Here is a 19,805-nt window from a genome sequence, read left to right as displayed (position 1 = left end):
ATTAGCAGTCATTTAAGCAGTTTCTACTTTTTTGCTATTATAACTAAATACTATGGCAAACACTGTGGTGCTTTTAACTCCCTGCCCCCTCCATACTTTCTAGTTAATTCTGGATTAAAAGGCATAACCATTTCTAAGCCCCTTTGTATGTAATGACTTATTACATTTAAAAGAGGTTCTAGCAATTTACAGTACTGCAGCCATGAGCCAAATGCCCTATTTTTCAAATGCCATTTTGAGAAGAAAAAAAAGAAACACTACTTATTTTCAGAAACAGCACTTATTTTTATAGTTTAAGGATCATTTTGGTAATCTTTTAAAATTTTTCCTGCAAGTAAAAAAAAAGTTCATGGGGGAAAAAGATTGTGGACTCCTTACACGGGCACGTTGATAAAACTTAGCAAATGACATTTTGAAAACACCAATTTAACAAGCCCTTAGTAAGAGACACAATAATTTTATATTAAGCCATTAATCTATGGCTAAGATTAAAAAGCTTACAATTTATGGTTTCAACTGCATAAATATTTGTTACATATTTAAAATATCATAACCTTGATAAGTGAATATGCTCTTGCATGGTACACTTAGCACACTGCACCTAATGGAAATCAACAGAGTAAAACAAGCAACTCCTAGGTCACACTGCAACTCACAGCATGAAGGGGAGGGGGCAGCAAAGACAAGGGACAGGAAGGGGAAAGGTGAGGTTTCCTCCCATACAGATGAAATGTGGGAGCCAAGCCGTGCTATTAAAAATAATGAAAATGCAAATCAACAAGCCTTACTTAATTTTGACTTAATAATAAAACAGCATAGATGATTAAAGCAAGCTATACCAAAATAAAAAGTTCAGATGTTTGAAATAGCCTTGCTCCTAAATTTAGAAAAAGACCTTATTCTTTGATCTAGTACCTTTCATGCCATTATTGTATAAACTGAGTCAAACTGACAGTCTTCACACTGTTACTCTTTACTAATGACATGGCAAACTTCAGAGATAAGGGCCAACATTTTTTTTTAAACTCTGAATTAAAAAATTTTGAGCTCCTCTCAAAAATCTATACTTGCCTAGTATAGAAATTATTGGCAGAAATTGTATGTGATCTTAAAGCATAAAAAGACACCCAACTTTTCCCTTTTGTGGAATTCGTGGTTATCAGAAGTCGGCAAAGGCCACTGCCTGGTAACAGACGTGTTATCCACTAGGTGGCACAGTGATGTAGAAATAAGAAGGGAAAGTGCCATTTCCCTTCAAACTGAAAATTTCAAAATGTAGTTTAGAGGAAGTTGGAAATGGACTTCAATAATTACAATAAAACCCAAGGTAAATCTGCAAATAGGAAAACACTAAAAGCAGAAAATGACACTTAGTCCAGTAATCAGTCAACAACCTGTGAAGTTTCTGACCCTGCTCTGGGTTGCTGTGAGGAATTCAAGGCAATTTAAGCCATCTGGAATTTGGAAGAGAGCAATTTCTAATTGCTGGACCTAACTGGTATGGTGGAACATAATTTCCAGGAGAAAGAGCTACAGGAGGTAGACAACATTTCACTTAGAAAGTGGGTATACCCATTGGTTCATTCTTCAAAATGTTCATGGAAAAACAAAATTGAAGGACAATACTAATCTTTCTATGAACTTTTTGAAGTACTCTTGTATTTATTAAGCACTCCTTTCATGCCAAGCTCTGTACCAAGCACTAGAAATTAAATAGTGAGTGTAACAAACACGGTAGCTACCTTCACAGAGCTCATGGGCAAGGGGGTAACGGCCCCCATTACCTGAAACATCAAGGTACCCGTCAGCCACTGTCAAACTAGAACTGTGATGCATGCCAGGAGGGGAAAGCACAGAAAGGTCTAAAACAGCAGGAACTGGTCTCTTCCAGGTCAGGAAGGCTTTCCTTCTTAGTAACCCTGGGGAAATTAGGGAATTCAGCCCACTGTGGTAGGACAGACAAGAGATACCATAGCCGGGGCTGACTGGGTGAAGGAGCCTCTGTCTCGGAAGGATCTTGGTTTCCATCTATTAGTAAAATAAATAAAAGTCAGAAGCAGGTCAATGGCACTAGTGGTTTTGTATTTTTACATGTTTGAGTCCAAATTCCTCAGTTTACTGAGAAGCAGGGAAGAATTGTAACGCTAGGTTGACAGCCTCAGCAGGTAATTAGGCACAGGAGGTGGGAAGGAAGGAAGGATGACCGTGGCACCGAATCACATGTGGTCATGGCTTTCTCAGGGCTGCTGAGGCCATGGGGCCCATCCAAGGGCTTAAGCACCAGCCAAGATCTCCTTGTTGCTGTGAGGAAAGACTCAAAGTGAACTATACATTATTGTGGAGTGGGTAAGTGAGTGGCATGAGGGCATGCAAGAGAAATGTTCACTAGGCATTCTGAGAAATGGACGCACACTCCAGAATAAGACAAATTATTGCGAGAACAAACTCTGTACTACCAAGAGCCGCTCGTCTGAAGGACGGTAACAACCAACCACCAAAACCTGTCCACTGAAAGAACACTCAGGTGAGGACTCCTACTGCATTTGCCAAGATGACTCAGGCTTTCGCTTCCTTCCTCTTGGGGGCCGGGGGCTGAGGGACAGATGATAACAGGACACACCAAGCTTCCCCAGTTGCTCTCATTCGTAAGTACTTCAAGTCCCTGGTTTCTCACTAGCAGTGAGAATTTTATGTTAAAGTTTTTATAAACTGTAAAGTACCACATTGGCCACGGTACTTTAGAGCGTGGTGCTGATAATCCCAAAGTCCAGGGTTCAATCCCTGTACCGGCCAGCTGCCCAAAAAACTGCGAAGTACCTACCACTAAAATGACAGGTGTTTCCAGCATTAACATAAGCCCCACTCTAAAAAGGGCACTCAATAGTGGCATAAGTTTAACATCAGGTTTTAAAAATAGGTTGCATTCAGTCACTGAAGTTTCCACTGTACCTCAGGCTTTGAAAACAAAGACCTATTGACATAAGGACACAGTCCCCACCCTCAAGGCGATGTTTGTTTTTAGGATGTGGAGAGGTCTGGAATAACACGGAGGACCACGGCAGTGCACTGAGTGGGCGTATCAGTCACCAACACGCACAGTAGCCCAAAGCCTTTCCAAACCTTCTCAGCCAAAGGAACATCACGAAATTTCTCTTCTGCTCTTCATTTCTTCAAGACTTTGGATGTACACCAGTGCTTTATTGTTACTCTAAAGTTTCCTCTGAGAGGAAATAACCAATTGTTTGGAAATAAAATAGCCAAAGACATAGAAACAAAACGAATAGTATATATCCCAAAGCTGGAATCCAGAGTACGAACATCTAAAACACAGACAAAAATGTTTCATTGTGGAGGGACGTTTAAGTTTTATGTATGGACTTTTTACATTCTAAAAAAAAATTGTACCTTGAAGTGTACTTTCTCCACATTTTTTTCTACCTATGTCACTGTTCAACCTGGAGGAAATCTACACATGTATCTGCTCAAGTGGCCCCTGTTATCAGGTCACCCTCCTTCCCAGACTGAAACCAGAAGCAAACCAGTCCTTCAGGGCTCAGACCCCACCCTGTCCCTTTGCTCTCCCACAGCCAAGAGGGGCCAGGAAGCAGACAGGAGTCTCCTGAGCAGCCCACACCTCACAAGTCAGCATCCAGAAGAACAGGCGTGGTCTAAAGCAGGGGCCAGCAAACCTTTTCTTAAAGGGCCAAACAGTAACTATTTTAGGCTTTGCGGGCCAAGAGGCAAAATGGAGGCTATCATTTAGGTACTTATATAACCATTTAAAACGTAAGAACAGTTCCTAGCTAGTAGGCAATAAAACAAAAACAAAAACAACAAGCAAACAGGCAGTTGCTGAAGCTTACCAACCCCTAGTCTAAACTTATGCAAAAATTTAACAGCGAGGGCTGCTGTGCAGGCTTCTGTTCACCAAGACACAGGTCCTTACCTGCAAGGTGCTCACACAGGTAGTGACTGAGGCACACACGTCTTGATTCCTGGTTTCCTTTGCCTCGTTTTTTCACTCCTATCCTCAGCAAGTTTTAGGTCTGTCTTTATGTGAGTGTCTCATAGCCTAAACTTTCTGGAGGTATTTATGTCTTTTGCATAGTCACTGTTTGGGGATAATCCTCTTTTAAAAGTTTTTATTTGATTATTTATTTCTTTTACTTGTTCAATTAATAACGGATAAGTTCTTAGTGGGTACATAATAATCCAAAAATTAGGTGAGTTCAAAGTGAACTATAGTTGGTTTTGGTAGCAATGCAATGTCTCTGGTTATGTTTTATCTAAACTAAAATCTGAACTTGTTCACAGTTCCAAGCACATACTGCAGGGGAACCCTGCCTGAGATCAAAATCCTGCTTCAGATAATCCTCAGAGTAGAGAATTAACCACATTTGTTAATATTATCAACACGTCTTTGGAAGAAACATGTTGGACATGGAGGTAAAGCACCTTGGTTCCTGATCTCAAGCTGGGATGAAGTTTGTGTATCCTCAAAAAAAGACACTGAGGAGGTGGCACCCACATCTGCTTTAGAAGAAATTTTTAAAGAAGGAAGTTTCCACTGCACACTATGAAGTCCACCTTAGAATCTGGTCAGAACTATATGCCTACCATTTGTCACAGCAGAGCTGAGAACCAAGAGTCAACATTCTTTTTTTTTTTTTCCTTTTTGTCTTTTTTTTACTGACTGGTAACGGGATCGCAACCCTCGGTGTTGCACCCGCACTGCGCTCAGCCAGTGAGCGGGAACCGGTCTCCACATGGGATCCGAACCCTTGGCGGGAGTGTCGCCACGCCCCCAAGCGGCGCACTCTCCAGTGCGCGACCGGGCCGGCCCAAGAGTCAACATTCTTTTTTTTTTTTCCTTTTTTTTTTTTTTTTTGACTGGTAACGGGATCGCAACCCTCGGTGTTGCACCCGCACTGCGCTCAGCCAGTGAGCGGGAACCGGTCTCCACATGGGATCCGAACCCTTGGCGGGAGTGTCGCCACGCCCCCAAGCGGCGCACTCTCCAGTGCGCGACCGGGCCGGCCCAAGAGTCAACATTCTTTTTTTTTTTTCCTTTTTTTTTTTTTTTTTGACTGGTAACGGGATCGCAACCCTCGGTGTTGCACCCGCACTGCGCTCAGCCAGTGAGCGGGAACCGGTCTCCACATGGGATCCGAACCCTTGGCGGGAGTGTCGCCACGCTCCCAAGCGGCGCACTCTCCAGTGCGCCACCGGGCCGGCCCAAGAGTCAACATTCTAAGTAGTGACTGCCCATGGAGACTCAACTAACCCATCAATTCTAGGTGCTGGAGGAAGAAAGCCACGTGGTGAGGCCATGGAGACAAAAGCACCCTTAATAAGGTTTCAGGGGGAGAGGAAAGAAATGACGTTCATACTTGGAACCTTCCCAGCTCTTTCTACTCCTTGGGTTGGTTGATCTGGTTTTCAACGTCCTCTTCCCCTCACCCTGTCCCAAGGCTAATACCTGGTACTCCATAATATATGCTCCATCACCAAAATGTTCTGCCTTCAAAATCCCCTCTTCATCTTTATCCCCAGTCAAAACTCTCACTGTACAAGTATCAATGTATATGGTCTCAGCAAGATATTAGAAAAAAGCTGACTGGTCTACTTCACACTAAAGTGTAAGTGTCTGATAGTCTAAACTTTCTGGAGGTATTTGATCTTTTAAGAGATGTACTTTGGCCTTAAGGAAACTTGTGATGGAATTCTGAGCCTCAACGGGCAAATTCCCAAACACAGCATATCTAAGTTGTTCTTTCTCATTCCACAACCCATGTGCTTTGTAGCCACAAGCATTTCCTGACATTAATAACAGTAGTTCTTTGGAGGAGGAGCTGATGGGATAACACAGACATTTCTACCTAGAGGTTAGGAACTTGAAGGAAGTATACTCTCACTTGACAAGACATAGTCTTAATATTTCTATAATAAAACTGTGATGTTAGGCAGTTGTATATGTCACATCTACGTCCCCGTACGGCTGTGTGCTACCTACCCATTCTAGAGTCTCTGGGGCCTCCTACGCTAACGGACACACAGAGGTCTCTGATAAATAAAGACATCTCTTAACAACATCAATATATTATTGATTCCCTGGGAGTAAAAAAATTTCTGTTCACTTTCAGTGATAATGCTTAAACTAAAAACCAACAGATGGCCTTTAGCTTCTCCCCATATTTCTCTGCCAGTCTGATTCTGAAAAGCAGAGTGCCTTGGAGTGTGCCCCCAAAACTTGACTCCCACTGTGATAGTGTTAAGAGGATGGGAAATCCTATTACGGTAATTGAAAGGTGAGGCCTTGAAGAGATGATCAGATTGCAGGACCATGCCATAGTGAATGGATTAAAAATGGTGGTCAGGGGAATAGTTTGGAGGGTTTTAAAAAGAGAGTGAGTGAATGAGGAGGTTAGTCTCTCTGCTTTCTCTGCTTCTACCATCTGGCAATGTGAGGGGACACTGTCACCACCATCAGATGCGTTCCCTGGATTTTAGACTTCCCAGCCTCAGAAACTGTAAGCAATAAATTTTGTTTTCTTTATAAATTATCCAGTTCTGTGTATTTTGTTATAAGCAACAGAAACGGACTAATACACAGAGGCTGGTGGAGTTGAGAGAAGCTTCAGGTTTTGAATTAGTCAAATACACCTTGGCTCAGATTCCCTCTCTGTCACTTAACAATTCTGAGCCTCAGTTTCCTCACCTATAAAATAGGGTTAATACCTACCCCCAGCTGATTGGGAGAATTCAGTGAGATTTGTACCAAGGGTCTAGCACTGCATCGGCCCTGTGGCCTCATTTCCCACCTTCACTAGAGACAAGGTAACCAAGAGCACAGAGCAGAACAGACCCCACCTTACTTTGTCTCGTGGATTCCATCATGATTTTACACCAACATCAGGAGTTCTGCTGAACACCTGGGGACTCAGCTAGAACTGAGCTGCCCCCAACACACCCCATACTACGAGGGTACTTAAAGGCTCATGGAAAAATTGAATTAAAAGATAATATGAATCTTTCCATGAACTCTTTGAAGACACTTCATATTTCTAGAGATCATAGGCCCAGCGTAAGAGCTGTTCTATAAGCCCCATTAATCATATTTTAGATTTTTTGGTCCAATAACACAAAGTGACAGGTTCAAAGAATCTACAAGCTTCTTGCAAAGTGGTTTTTTGGGGAGGTAGGAGATACTGCAAGAAAGGGGAGAGAATACACACCCATGCTTATCACATTCCAGTCCTTTGGGACCTACCTTCTTTCTCTCCCTCTCACCTTCCTTCATTTACTAAGCAACTATTCTATGTCCGGCCTAGGAATGCAAAGAACCAGACCTGCCCTCAAGAGCTCACAATAAAGTCCCCAAATGTTAAAACCGATCCCCTATCCAAAACTGGGCAGAATCTAGACTGTCACTGAAAACACACTGCTCTTTCTGAAAGGACAAACACATGCACTGAAATTTATATCTAACTGAGGACAATTCTTGCAGTTCACTGTTTCCAAGCACTCGTTTTGATTAAGCTCTTCCCAATCAAAAGCTTACGTTGCTTTTGCTGTTACAAGATAATGGACGTGTAGTCAACTAGACTAATATAGCCAACAAATCCAAGTGGGAACAGATTAAAGAGACAGACAAAAATGACAGCATCTCAGTTTGTATGACACCTCACTGCATAAATCATTATCCTAAATATAAAGCCAAAAGAGTAAATCTGGTGACTGTCTGGAGTGATATGTTACTGCTGTTTTTTTAGGACAGTTCATTGTTGGGATATAATACAATCAGGTCAACATTATATTTAATCATCCAATCACACTCAAAGACAATTCAGAACAACAATGCAATTGTTACTTGGAGCTTACTACTAAGCCAAATGAGATTTTCCCCCAACAGAGACGTGTATGCTCCTTCGCTCCTGTCTATTAACAGGCGAGAGATACTCTCTGAGGCGGTGCGTACTGACCGCAAACATTCTCTCTGTGGGAATAATAAAGAGCAAAAACACTGCCAGCTTCTGTTTTCTCGACAAAGTAAATCACAAACACAATACTTAGAAATTTAGCAATGCCTGAACTAATTTTATTTTTAACCTGGGCTGTTTCCCCACATTTTTCAGCAGAAAAGTCCACAGAGACATTTATCTTTAAAAAGCAGGTGACTAACCAATTCCCAATGGTGGGGAGGTTCTAGGGACCGAGGAGGAGGACAATGCAATTTCAGCTGCTTTTCTTAATTCCCTAATTTCTGTGGAATATCAGTTCAAGCCATAACTTGATATTTTTTAAAGGGAAAAAATAAAATAAAGAGTGCACTGCACAAAAATACACAAAGCAACAAACACCACAGTCCCTTCCTCAAATAGTAACACTACTATCTACAATATTTATAGACATCTGGATCAAAAAATATACATATATATACTTAAAACCAAGCATTTTTGCCGAAGGAGTGAATTAGGTCAATGCCCATAAGAAGTTCCCCTCTGGCTCTATTTTCTGCTCTCCAAACAGTGAAACCCTTTGTTAATTGTATCAGCCACTGTAAACTGTTTGGACATCCATTGTTAGCCCTGGCCGACCAAAAGTCTGGAGAAAAAGAGATAAAATAGGATCTGTCAATATATTACTAGCACATTCAAATCTAAGCAAGCTTTGCAAATAGCCAGCTCACTATAACTGCTAAACCAGTGGCTGAAATAAAGTTACTGGTCATGCTTATCTTTGCACTTAGATTATTTGCTTTTCATAACACATCAATTTTCTCTGCAAGGAGGCTTCAGAACTGGGGAATAGGTATAGGTCTAAAACGTTCATCAATAAATCACTTGGCCACTCCGTTGCTAGCTAACCGACATTAAAGCAGTAATAAAGTCCCTGGTAAGTAACATAGGTCAGAGTTACAGGGAAAATTATTTGAATGAGTGAGAAGATTCACCAGTATTCTAAAGTTAAGAAAAAATTAGCTCTTTCCACGGGTGATATCATTACAGAAAAAATGTTGCCAAAATTGATTCAAGATTTTTAAATGTCTTAAAAGCAATACATTATACCTCATATTTCATAAAATAAACTAGAAACAGGACAGATACTACTACCAAATGTTTTGGTAGACTACAGCATCTGTCAGCATTGAGATTTGAGGCACTAAATAGGCTAAAAATCTAATCTCTTTCCATTTCATCTGTCAAAAGACAAAGGAAATTAAAGATGGGAAAAAAAAGGAGCGTATCTATAAAGCAGATATATATATCACCTTTTACTTCATTAGAAACCAACAAATTAGAATGACTTCAGAAAAAAAACACTCGTGGTTTCATAAAGTTATACCACAAAGCAACAGTTCATAGAATTAAGTCACTTTTCAGTGTCCACATTAACTTGCAAGCTTGAAAACGATAATTTCTCAAGCATACTCCTATAGAAAAGGACATGGAATCACAGAGCAGTAGATGCAGAAACACCTTATACAAAAGGAAGCTCTTACAGTGTCACCCATACGGCAACAGGTGACTTTAATGTCAAAGGACTGATTCTGAACATGAGGTATAGAAATCTGTCTAATGACTGCAGCAGCATCGTATTCTACAGGAATGATGATGAAAATAATAAATTATAACCACTGCCATTTACTGAGCACCTCACAGCAACCCCAGGAGGTATCTCTGCCATTTCTCATTTGCTGGCACTTAGCTGCTTTTTCTCCCAAAGACCAGAAGCCCCCAACTCCCTTGCCAACAAGGCTCTTTCTGCCAATGAGGTGCCTGTGTTTAAGATCTGGAAGGAAGAAGGAAAGCAGAAACCATTTGCTTCTCTTTTTCCTATAGTAGCAGCAGTAGGCTCTACAGCCACTTTTGAGTTCCCTGCCATGTCACCTGCCTCAGTGCCGCGGAGGCTGAGAGGCAGGGAGGGTTTTCTGAAAGCCTTGGCTTGGGGTGGCAGGAGCTTTCTGACTTGCTGTGGGGCAAATCCGAAAGCAGTGGGCCCTCGGTTTTCACTCCTTCAGCCTTTCCATTGTTCTGGAGGCATCTAATGCTCTGTATTAAATCTTTCTCCTTGAAATAGCTACAATGACGTGTGCCATCTTGACTGAACCCTAACTGATAGGGTATATAATGCCACTTTATAGTTGAGAAAACCAAACATAAGAAAAAAGTAAATTGCCTAAGGTCAAGCAAGCAGTGACAGGAGAATTCACACCCATGACTGTTTGACTTCAAAGTGACAGAATGAAAGCTAAACATATCCCTAACCCATGACCCAGGAATTCTACTCCTAGGAATTTACACAAGAGAACTGGGTTGCATGTGTCCACAAACAATGTGTATGTGATTTTTTTTAGTAGCTTTATTCATAACAGTAAAAAAACTGAAAACGGCACCAATAGACATCAACAGAAGAAAAGACAAACAAATTATGGTAAATTCATATAAATGGAATACTACTCAGCAGCAAAAAAAAAGAACTACTGAATCTCACATAACAACATGGATTTCACAGAGGATACGTACAGCAACAGAAGCCAGACATAAGGTAATTTTATTTATATGAGTCTTCTCAAGGTCAAGCAAAACTACTGCATGGTGAGAGAAGTCAGAAGACGTGGGTGGGGTGGTCATAGTCAGAAAAGTAGCAAGAGAGAACCTTTTAGAGTGATGGGAAAAGTTCTAGTTTTTGATCCAGGTGGTAATCACACAGGTGAATACATTTATGTAAAAGTTCATCCTGCTCTGGAACTAGATAGTGGTGGTTTTTGCACAACATTGTGAATGTACTAAATGCCACTGAATTATACCCTTTAAAATGGTTAAAATGGTGGATTTAATATTAAATGTACTTTACCACAATAAAAAAAAAATTCATCAAGTCCTCCACTTGAGATTTGTGCATTTTACTGTATATAAATTATATTTCAACAAAATACTATAAGAATGATGACACAGAAAGAGCTTCTTTATAAGTAAAGCAGGCTTTGGAGGACAGACCCTACACAACACTGTTTCTTTTTTATTTATTTATTTATTTATTTTTCCTTTTTTGTCTTTTTTCGTGTCCGGCAATGGATCGCAACCCTCAGTGTCGCGCCCGTACCAGACCGGGACCAGCAACGGGATCGCAACCCTCAGTGTTGCACCCGCACCTCGCTCAGCCAGTGAGCGGGAACCGGTCTGTATGTGGGATCCGAACCCTCGGTGGGAGCACCACCGCGCTCCCAAGCGGTGCACTGTAGCAGTGCGCCACCGGGCCGGCCCTCACAACACTGTTTCTATGGGAAAATTTTCTCTATGGAAACATTCCAGGCAAATACTTTTAACCCCAGGTCGTTGGTAAACTGAATCTACCTTTTCTGCCTCTTCCTGATCCTTCACTCCCCAGAGTCATGTGCTAAACCATGCACTTCAGTAATACAAGCAGACTAAATTTTTCTCCCAGGCCTTTGATTAAAATTCACATTTAGGCTCTGCTAGGAAGGCAGCCACTAATACTCAAAATGAACCTGGGGCCTCTTCACTTTCAAATGTGTCATCACTTGCCTGTTTTTAGACTCTAACCATAACACAGAAGGAAAAGCACAAATGTTTCCAGTTCCATTTCTGGAAAATGTCAATGGGTGTCTCAGATGCTACAAATCTCTCTCCCCTCTTAAAACTCACCCAAACACTAAACAGACTGGCCCGAGGAAAGCAAAGTGCTCTCTCGTGAAGTTATGCTGAAGAACTCAGCTGTGCCTGAAGTGATACTGAAACTCAGGTGACAGTGAGGGATTTTACACTAGGTAGTGAACAATGAGGTTTTGCAACAGTAACCAGTACGCTCATCCTCAGCACACTTGTGAAGAACAAATCAGAGAGGTCTCCCAATTGCAGGTCTGCCTCCCCATTCCATGCTCATGCTACAGACAACAGGGTGTCTGGAGATAAGTCCATGGGGAAAAGAAGGGGGTGCTGGAGGCTCCCAGTATGCAGCTTTTACTGGGAAGGGTGTAGAGGAAAAGGAAGAATGATTCTCAAGAAGCCCTGCAAGATGGTTGTGCCTGCTGGCTTGGGCTGCTGAATAAGGAAGAGAATCCCGCACAGGCAGTGCTAGTACATAAATTAAAGTGCAAATGAATAATAGATCTTTCCATCACTTCAGGAGCTAAACAACTATCAGCCATTCTTGGGTTCCCAGTTTGTCTTTTAAAGAAATGCCTTTCAGAGAGAATATATTGGATCTCTTTTTCAAAGAGAGAAAGAAAAAGAAAGGAAGAAAACAAACACAAAAATAGTTTAAGGAGCACAGAAGGACTTTAAGATGATAAGAACCAATAGAAATTTAGGGGCTGGCCAGCTAGCTCAGCTGGTTAGAGGGTGGTGCTGATAACACCACGGTCAAGGGTTCGGATCCCTGTACTGGCCAGCAACAAAAAAGAAAAAAAATTATTTAGAATGTTCTCTTGGCTTTACACTCAAATACATAAAACCCTCAGAATCTTTAGCGCCACAAAAGACTTTAGGGACTATCAAATACGAGAGTACTTCAAATTCGTGAAAAAAACAGAATTAAATGACAATACAGATCTTCCATGAACTTTCTGAAGACCCTTCATATAACTACAGCTGGCCTTCTACATCCACGGGTTCCGCATCAGTGGATACAGATAAAAAAATTTTTTTAAATTGTGTCTGTATTGAATATATACAGACTTTTTTGTCATTATTCCCTAAATATACAGTATAACTCTTTACTTAGCATTTATACTGTATTAGGTATTATAAGTAATCTGGAGATGATTTAAAGTATAAGAGAGGATAGGATGTGTATAGATTATATGCAAATACTTGCCATTTATGTCAGAGGCTTGTGTATACATGGATTTTGGTATCTGTGGGGGTCCTAGAACCAATCCCCCATGGATACTGAAGGATGACTGTACTCCTTTTCTGAAAAAGAAACTGAGAACTAGAGACTTAGCTAAAGTCACCCAATTAGTGGTACAGTTGATACTGCTTCTATGCCACTACAAAAATGGTCCGAATATAATTCTACAATTTTTTATAGAATTTTTATTCGTAATTCTTAAACTATCATCCACTAACTATATAAATACCAGGAATCTACTCTTCTAAATTCTAAGTTAGTCTTCTATTCTTACCAGTTTATGCAACAAGCCTTCCCCAAATCAAGTCAGTTCGATGTATAAACACTTAGTGTATGGATCTGGTGCCCTGTCAGCTTCTTGGGTTACCAAGATGATTCAGATCAGGGAGGGGCTTGTGGCTGAAGGAAAGTGTTGGCATCAAGTAACAGATGTGATAAGGGCTAGAATAAATACTGTCACGTGCATACTAACCAATCACAGGCAAGAAAGCAATAACTGATCCCGCAGGACTGAAGGAGGTTGAGGGAGGAACCCAGCTCCTAAAACTGAGTTCACCAGGAAGTTCCTTCTAAATGATTCATTCTCTTCAAAAACAGATGTATTTAGCATTGCTAATTAATTTATTCAAATAATTTCATTCTGCTTTGCCAGATACATTGCGGAACAGTCTTCCAAGGACTGAGAGCAGCTGGTTGCTTCTCCAAGCACACATTCCTCACTCTTCCTTTCCCCATTGTACTCCTTCCACCCAGGATCTCTGCTATATGAGGCATAAAAGAGACCCAACCTAGAACCTGGAACACTTCCCCTAATACTCTGATGATAAATGGCTCTCAAGGAATGGAAAAAAAAACAGCTACAGTTGGAACATTATTTCCTCCTCAGAAGAACAAAGGGCCTAGAGGCTACATTTCCTAGAAGAGTCTACTAATTTCTTTTTCGTTTGTTTGTTTTAAAGATGACCAGTAAGGGGATCTTAACCCTTGACCTGGTGGTGTCAGCACCACCCTCAGCCAGCGAGCCAACCGGCCATCCCTATATAGGATCCGAACCCGTGGCCTTGGTGTTATCAGCACCGCACTCTCCCGAGTGAGCCACGGGCTGGCCCCTAGAGTCTACTAATTTCTATTGATGACTAGGGAAAGTGTTATCTCCCCTGTTCACCTTCAACTCAAGTGACAAAATCTAAAGCATGTACAATATTCACACATCTCTATCAAAGCTTTTCTTTAATACAATGGCAAAGGTATAACAAGATTTTAATCATTATCTATTCATTACAGCCTAGTAAATGTGAACTACCAGCAAGAATTAACTATCCCAATAACTCTCTTCCGCCAATGTTTCCGACCTATCACTAACTCATGTATTTAGTCCCACAGTTATACATGTTATCTATAAGATGTGTCATACTATAGTTAAAGTTTTCAAAGATGATGTCATTTTTCCCCTGTGAACATAATGCATATATTTTATATGGCTGATTAAAGTCTACAATAGAAATAATAATTACCATGTTAATTAATTCTGAAGTCTGTGTTCATATACACGTATAGGTAAGATTTCATAAACATTTGTATTCAAGGATGTGAACAAAGATCTCTGCCATGACTAATGGTATAATTTTAAATTACTTGGTCAGTCCAGCTTCCTAAAAGACAAATGAGTATTTTATTCATAGAGGATCCCTCAAGACTATGCTTTCGCCATACTGATGTTACTGCCACCCCCATACAGTATCAAAGGAGAAAAATAAACAGAAACCATAATCATAAATATTCTAATTAGGCTAAATATTAGTCTGAAAGTTAAAATAAATATTCATTATTACAAAATGTATCTTACTTCAGTCTGATAAATGACTCTCAAGTATGTAATACACAATGATGTGTAAGTGGTTAAGGAGAACTGCATTATGTTAAGGTTAAAGACCTGATTTAACTTCAACTATCTGGTGAGGCACTAAACAAATAGCTGTACTGATTTAAAATGATTAAAGTACAAGTTACTAATTGAAGACAGGATTTCTCATAAATGGTATGCGCATACTCACAATTACAGATGTTGGTGACTAAAACAGTTGTTTTCTATTGTCCTTGTTTTATTCACCTACCATGAAGGTGCATTTCAACTGCTTATCTTTCTAGGTCACAGCAGGGTTACTTGTTTTCTACCTACAGAATCCTTGTTAAAGCCTATTTTATAGACCAATATAAGCTCCATCAAAACAAACAAAGCAAAAAACAATTCCTCCAATTGGCACCCTTTTGAAAGACTTTAAAAAGTTAAATGCGGAGCTAGCTTCCCCATGGCTACCTGCCTTATGCACAGGCTCTCTTCTCTTTAAATCGTTGCTTGCTTTACTGCTGGGTACACTGTTCATTTCTATGGCTTTGAGACCAAAGAAAAAATTAAAATTAAAAGTTAAATGCATGTACATCTGAGGCTGTTTGGCTTTGCACATTCTTCAAAGGATCATGAGCAAGATTCACTCGATAGAGTGATGTCCCTAAGCAGCGCCAAAATATTTCCTCCCCTATCACTCTATGAAATCAAAAATGTCACACAAACAGACCTTAAAAACTGCAGAATGGCTTACAGGAAGCAGAGAAAGTAATGAGAATTGAGCCAGACATTACAAGAGCTTCAGAAATATAGCATCTGCAATCATAGGTAAGAAAGATGGGTGGACAACACCAAGATGCACATGCTTTACAAACAAAGTCCATCAAATTCAACTTTCTTGGCCTTTCTGAGCCACTTTGTATACTTAACTCTCACACTCATATTTTAAGCAGTATCACCCAAATCTAAGATGTCAAGGGCTATCTTCACAATTTTTGCCTTATCCTCACACTACTCACTCCCACAGTTTACGATTTTTCTTAAAGCAAACTCATTGTTTTACTTAATACTTCTTTTTGCCTCTTTCTAAGTAATCTAGCCATGAAATAAATGGATTTGGTTGCTGACTTCATTTTTTATTCCTAACATACAATATTCATGCACAACAGTTGAAAAATAGAATATGTCCCTCCTTGTACCATCTGTAAGTCTGTCTGCATACCACACTTTATAAAACGATGTTTTGAGGAAAGCAAAGTAAAGCAGAGAAAATGCTCAAATGATTAGGCATTTTTTGGATATGATAGTCCTTAGTCTCTCTTCTAAACTCACAGGTTATCCAGGGTGAAGCTTTGGGTGCAATGACTGGATAGAAAATGGAGACATTAATCCCTTTAAATAACAGAATAGAAAGCTGGCCAGTTAGGTCAGTTGGTTATAGCCCAGTGTTATAACAAGGGTTTGGATCCCCATATAGGCCAGCCACCCCCCAACCTGCCCCCCAAAAAACAAATGGAACAGTCACTGTTATGGGAAGCTATTGCTTCTGGGGCTCTAGCAGTCAGTTGTCAAGTTCAAGAAATGCATTTCCTAATCAAGTGGAAAAAGTGGAAGTAAACACTTTCCAACTCAGAATCCTGCCTCTCACACAACAATGTAGGCAGCACACAAGGTTAATTAACTGCCTTCCTAGGTACCATCCAAAACTGGAACTACCTATTGCAATACTGAATGTTGGGATTGAGTACCTGAAAACTTTAATACCATTCCTATTACATAGTCTTTTTTAAACGTTCAATGGTAAACAAAATAAAAAAATAAAAAGCAAGTAAAAAGTTTAATGGTAATGCCACCTCAGACCCTCATATATTTGCTAGCTATATGGGCTTCTGCTGAAAAGCTTCACAAAAATTCCTGTGGGAGTGAAATAGGCCCTAGTTTTTTTTACCTTAACAAAGTTCACATACTCATTGACATGTTTAACACACTAAATAGGTGTTTAATCTGATCTCTGAGTCTATGTTTTTGCCCTGACTCTTGGATTTAGGATAAAGAGACTGACAGTAAAACACCTGAGATATTCATTCTGCTTCCCACCACCCATATCTGGAGCAATCACACCCTCAGATATTACCATTCCCAAATCACCTTCACTGGAAAATGCCTCTCAACACCAAGGTCTTTCTGGCCACCAACTGTCAGATCCCTGATTACTGCTTAGAGTCTGATCAATGAGGCATTTTATTGGGAATCAGCTCTCAACACAGATGAACTAATCTGTAGTCACAACTGCTTAATTTGCTTTAGGTATTAAGCAAGAAATTCCCCAGTGGCTCATTCTTGACAGAAGTAGGTTGAAAGTTTCAGCGGTGATTACTAACACTTCCTAACTCTTTACCCCACCCCCACCCCACCCACACCTCATGCCACTCCCAAACCAAATCTGCATGACTTTTTAAACTACTATTTAAAGAACATACTATTGTACTCAGGACTAAAGTAGACCCACCTAGTTTCAAGAACTTACCTTTCTCCCAAAAAGACAACCTTTTTAAGGAGAAAAAACTTGGTTAAACTCAAAAGTTAACATGGGGATTTTTATCATCTCCCTTGTATTCAGAGGAATTCAAAAAGTTTTCCCACTTATCCTGAAGATAAATGGCTGGCTGTGACTTTTTGTCCATGTACAAAAAAACTAGCTCAAAAGTTAAACAAATGTAGGCAGAAGTCACTGTGAATGGATTCCCTAAGGGGTGATGTAAAAATTCATGGGTCTTAAGCCTAGGAGTGCTTGAAAAATAGCAATATTTACTGTGTAGGGGGAGGGGTAGGATGTTTACTGGAAAACTGACTCACTTCTTTGTAGGAAAAGTCGAGACATTTATACATTAAGGATTTCTATGACTCCCTCTCCCCACAAAGTTCAATTACTAGTATTCAAGGCCTTTCAAGAGAGTACGAGCAACTCCTCTCTTACACCTACCTGGTACCTCCTACCTGTACTTCTAGATCTCACCTCCTTTATCAACCCGGCACCCAACACTTAAGAGTTTTCAGCACCAGTTTTGATTCAGAACACCTAGCTACCATTTACTTAGTACCACTACATGCCGGTGTTTCCTAAGTCATCTCTTCAGTCATCACTCAGCCCAGTGAAGTGGATGCATTACCAGCCCCATTTTCTATAGTGGCTTACATTGTGAGGTATCTATTCAGATGCCCTTTCTTCCCAGCAAGAATCCCTGAAAGGAGTGCATCCAGGACAATCCCATCCTTTGTCGTCTTTCTGTATTGTAGAGTGTGCATCTGAAGTGCACATTCCCTCCCTCAGCCCCAGGAATTCCGCCAGAGAGAGACTGCAGAGTCTAAAACAGTCTAAAATTTTCAGGTCAACAGACTCTTGAAAGCAGAGATTGAATCTCTTTCATCTTTGTATCCCCTCACAGTGACTGGCACCCCTAGGTGCTCAATGAGTATTAGCTGAGCGGTACTGAAAAAGTTGCAGCAGCATTTGGGGGGAGGGGGGAACTCCCCTCCATCCAACTCTGACAGTAGCTCTAAAAAACCTCAAGAAACACCTCAAAATCCACTGTTGCGTTAGTAAAGCACACCCCCCCCCAACTCTCCACAGAGGGAGTCCATAGTTCTAAACGACACTCATGGGATTGGTTAATTACTTGCACCCTTCCCCAACAAGACTGTGTGGCAGAGAGAAGCTCTTACCCACTTTTGTATTCCCCACAATGAAGTGGGATTATTCACAAAAATTTGTTAAATGATTAAATTTCATTCTCCTTGGCAGGATATCAAACGGGACTTTGCTACAAATGCAATTACTACTACTAATTTCCCACTTAAAATGATCTCCTTCCCAGGTGTGCCTACCTACCCACTGTTTCTCCAGGAATCACTCTGAAAAAGGTGAACCTGCCTACCCAAAGCGATTGTCAGCACCCTCAGCACAGGCCACCTAGAGACCTGAAGGAAAAGAGCCTCTTGCCCTCCCATCTGGGACTCCCCACGCCGAGGGAGGGAGTGTGCGACGGCAGAGCAGTTTCTGTGATGGGATGACTCCCCGCTGGGAACTTCAGGGAAACCACAACCATTATGACTCAGGCCAGACAGCTGCCAGGGAAACGACTCTGCCTAAGACCTGAAGCTAAAATAGAGGTGGGAGGCTGTATTCCATTGCTAAGCCCTGGAGTACTCACTCCCAAGTTCGTCCACATTTCAAGAATGTTAAAACGCTACAGTCGGAACTCCTGATTATTTACAACTTAAAATGAACAACTGTGTAAAAGCCGAAACTTGACAAATGAAGTCAAAATAAAAGGAGACTGGTGACAGGTAGGGACAACAGCAGAGTAGAAAGCATTCATCGCTCCCTTTTTGTGGCTTCTTCTGAAACCCCATCTCCACTCCCTACTGAAAATAACTTCTACTCACACTGCAGAGGCAGCCAGTGGAAAAGAAAAAAGAGCGTCTGGTCTCCGATGAGTTGTCATTTTCTCTCACGTACACACTCCTGTCACTTTTTACATCAAGTAGAGAGTGTGGTTTTAAGCAGAGAAGGAAACACAAAGGCAGAAATCCAGGACACTGAGTTCAAGACAGTTTCCTCTCCTGGACTTCAAAGCCCAAGTGACTTCAGATAGTAGAGAAAAGGATCCGGGAGCCCTGGAGGCCACGCGCCATCACCCCCGTCCCGGGAAGCCCCCTCCCCGGCGTCCCCCGTCCGGGGGGGGGACAATCCCAGCTTCCCACAGCGCCTCGGGTAATAACTTGAGGGCAGCTCGCGGCCAGAGCCCACCGCACGCCCCCAGCAACCGCTCGCGCCCCTTCTCCCGACCGCGGGGCGCAGGGGGACACTTACGCGGAGCCAACGTGACAGCTCCGGCCGGGGTGGAAACCCGCGGTCTCCTCGCACCGGCATCTGGGGCGGGGGTCCCGCGTGGGCGCGCAGCTCCGGAACGCGGCGCCTTCCCTCAGCGCGGCGGGTCACTCCTCCGACCTGCAGCGCCGGCCGCCGGGCTGCAGAGCGCGGGGACCCACCCCTTTGTCCCTCCTCCCGCGGCGGCGGCGG

The 19,805-nt window shown here is 41.6% G+C and overlaps 1 protein-coding gene across 1 annotated transcript in view; it reads right to left on the bottom strand.

The window, feature by feature from the left end:
* TJP2 (tight junction protein 2) overlaps nucleotides 1-19,655 on the bottom strand; it is a 72,496-nt gene extending 52,841 nt beyond the window's left edge. The window contains exon 1 of the mRNA XM_008571759.1: nucleotides 19,596-19,655. Within this exon, the coding sequence (XP_008569981.1) occupies nucleotides 19,596-19,655 (60 nt within the window). The remainder of the gene's footprint in view (nucleotides 1-19,595) is intronic.
* Nucleotides 19,656-19,805: the final 150 nt, after the last annotated feature.

Source organism: Galeopterus variegatus, unplaced genomic scaffold (assembly GCF_000696425.1).
Source record: "Galeopterus variegatus unplaced genomic scaffold, G_variegatus-3.0.2 Scaffold715, whole genome shotgun sequence".
In the NCBI taxonomy this organism is placed as follows: domain Eukaryota; kingdom Metazoa; phylum Chordata; class Mammalia; order Dermoptera; family Cynocephalidae; genus Galeopterus; species Galeopterus variegatus.
The sequence above is the reverse complement of the archived record's forward strand: the minus strand, read 5'-3'. Positions and strand labels throughout refer to the sequence as shown.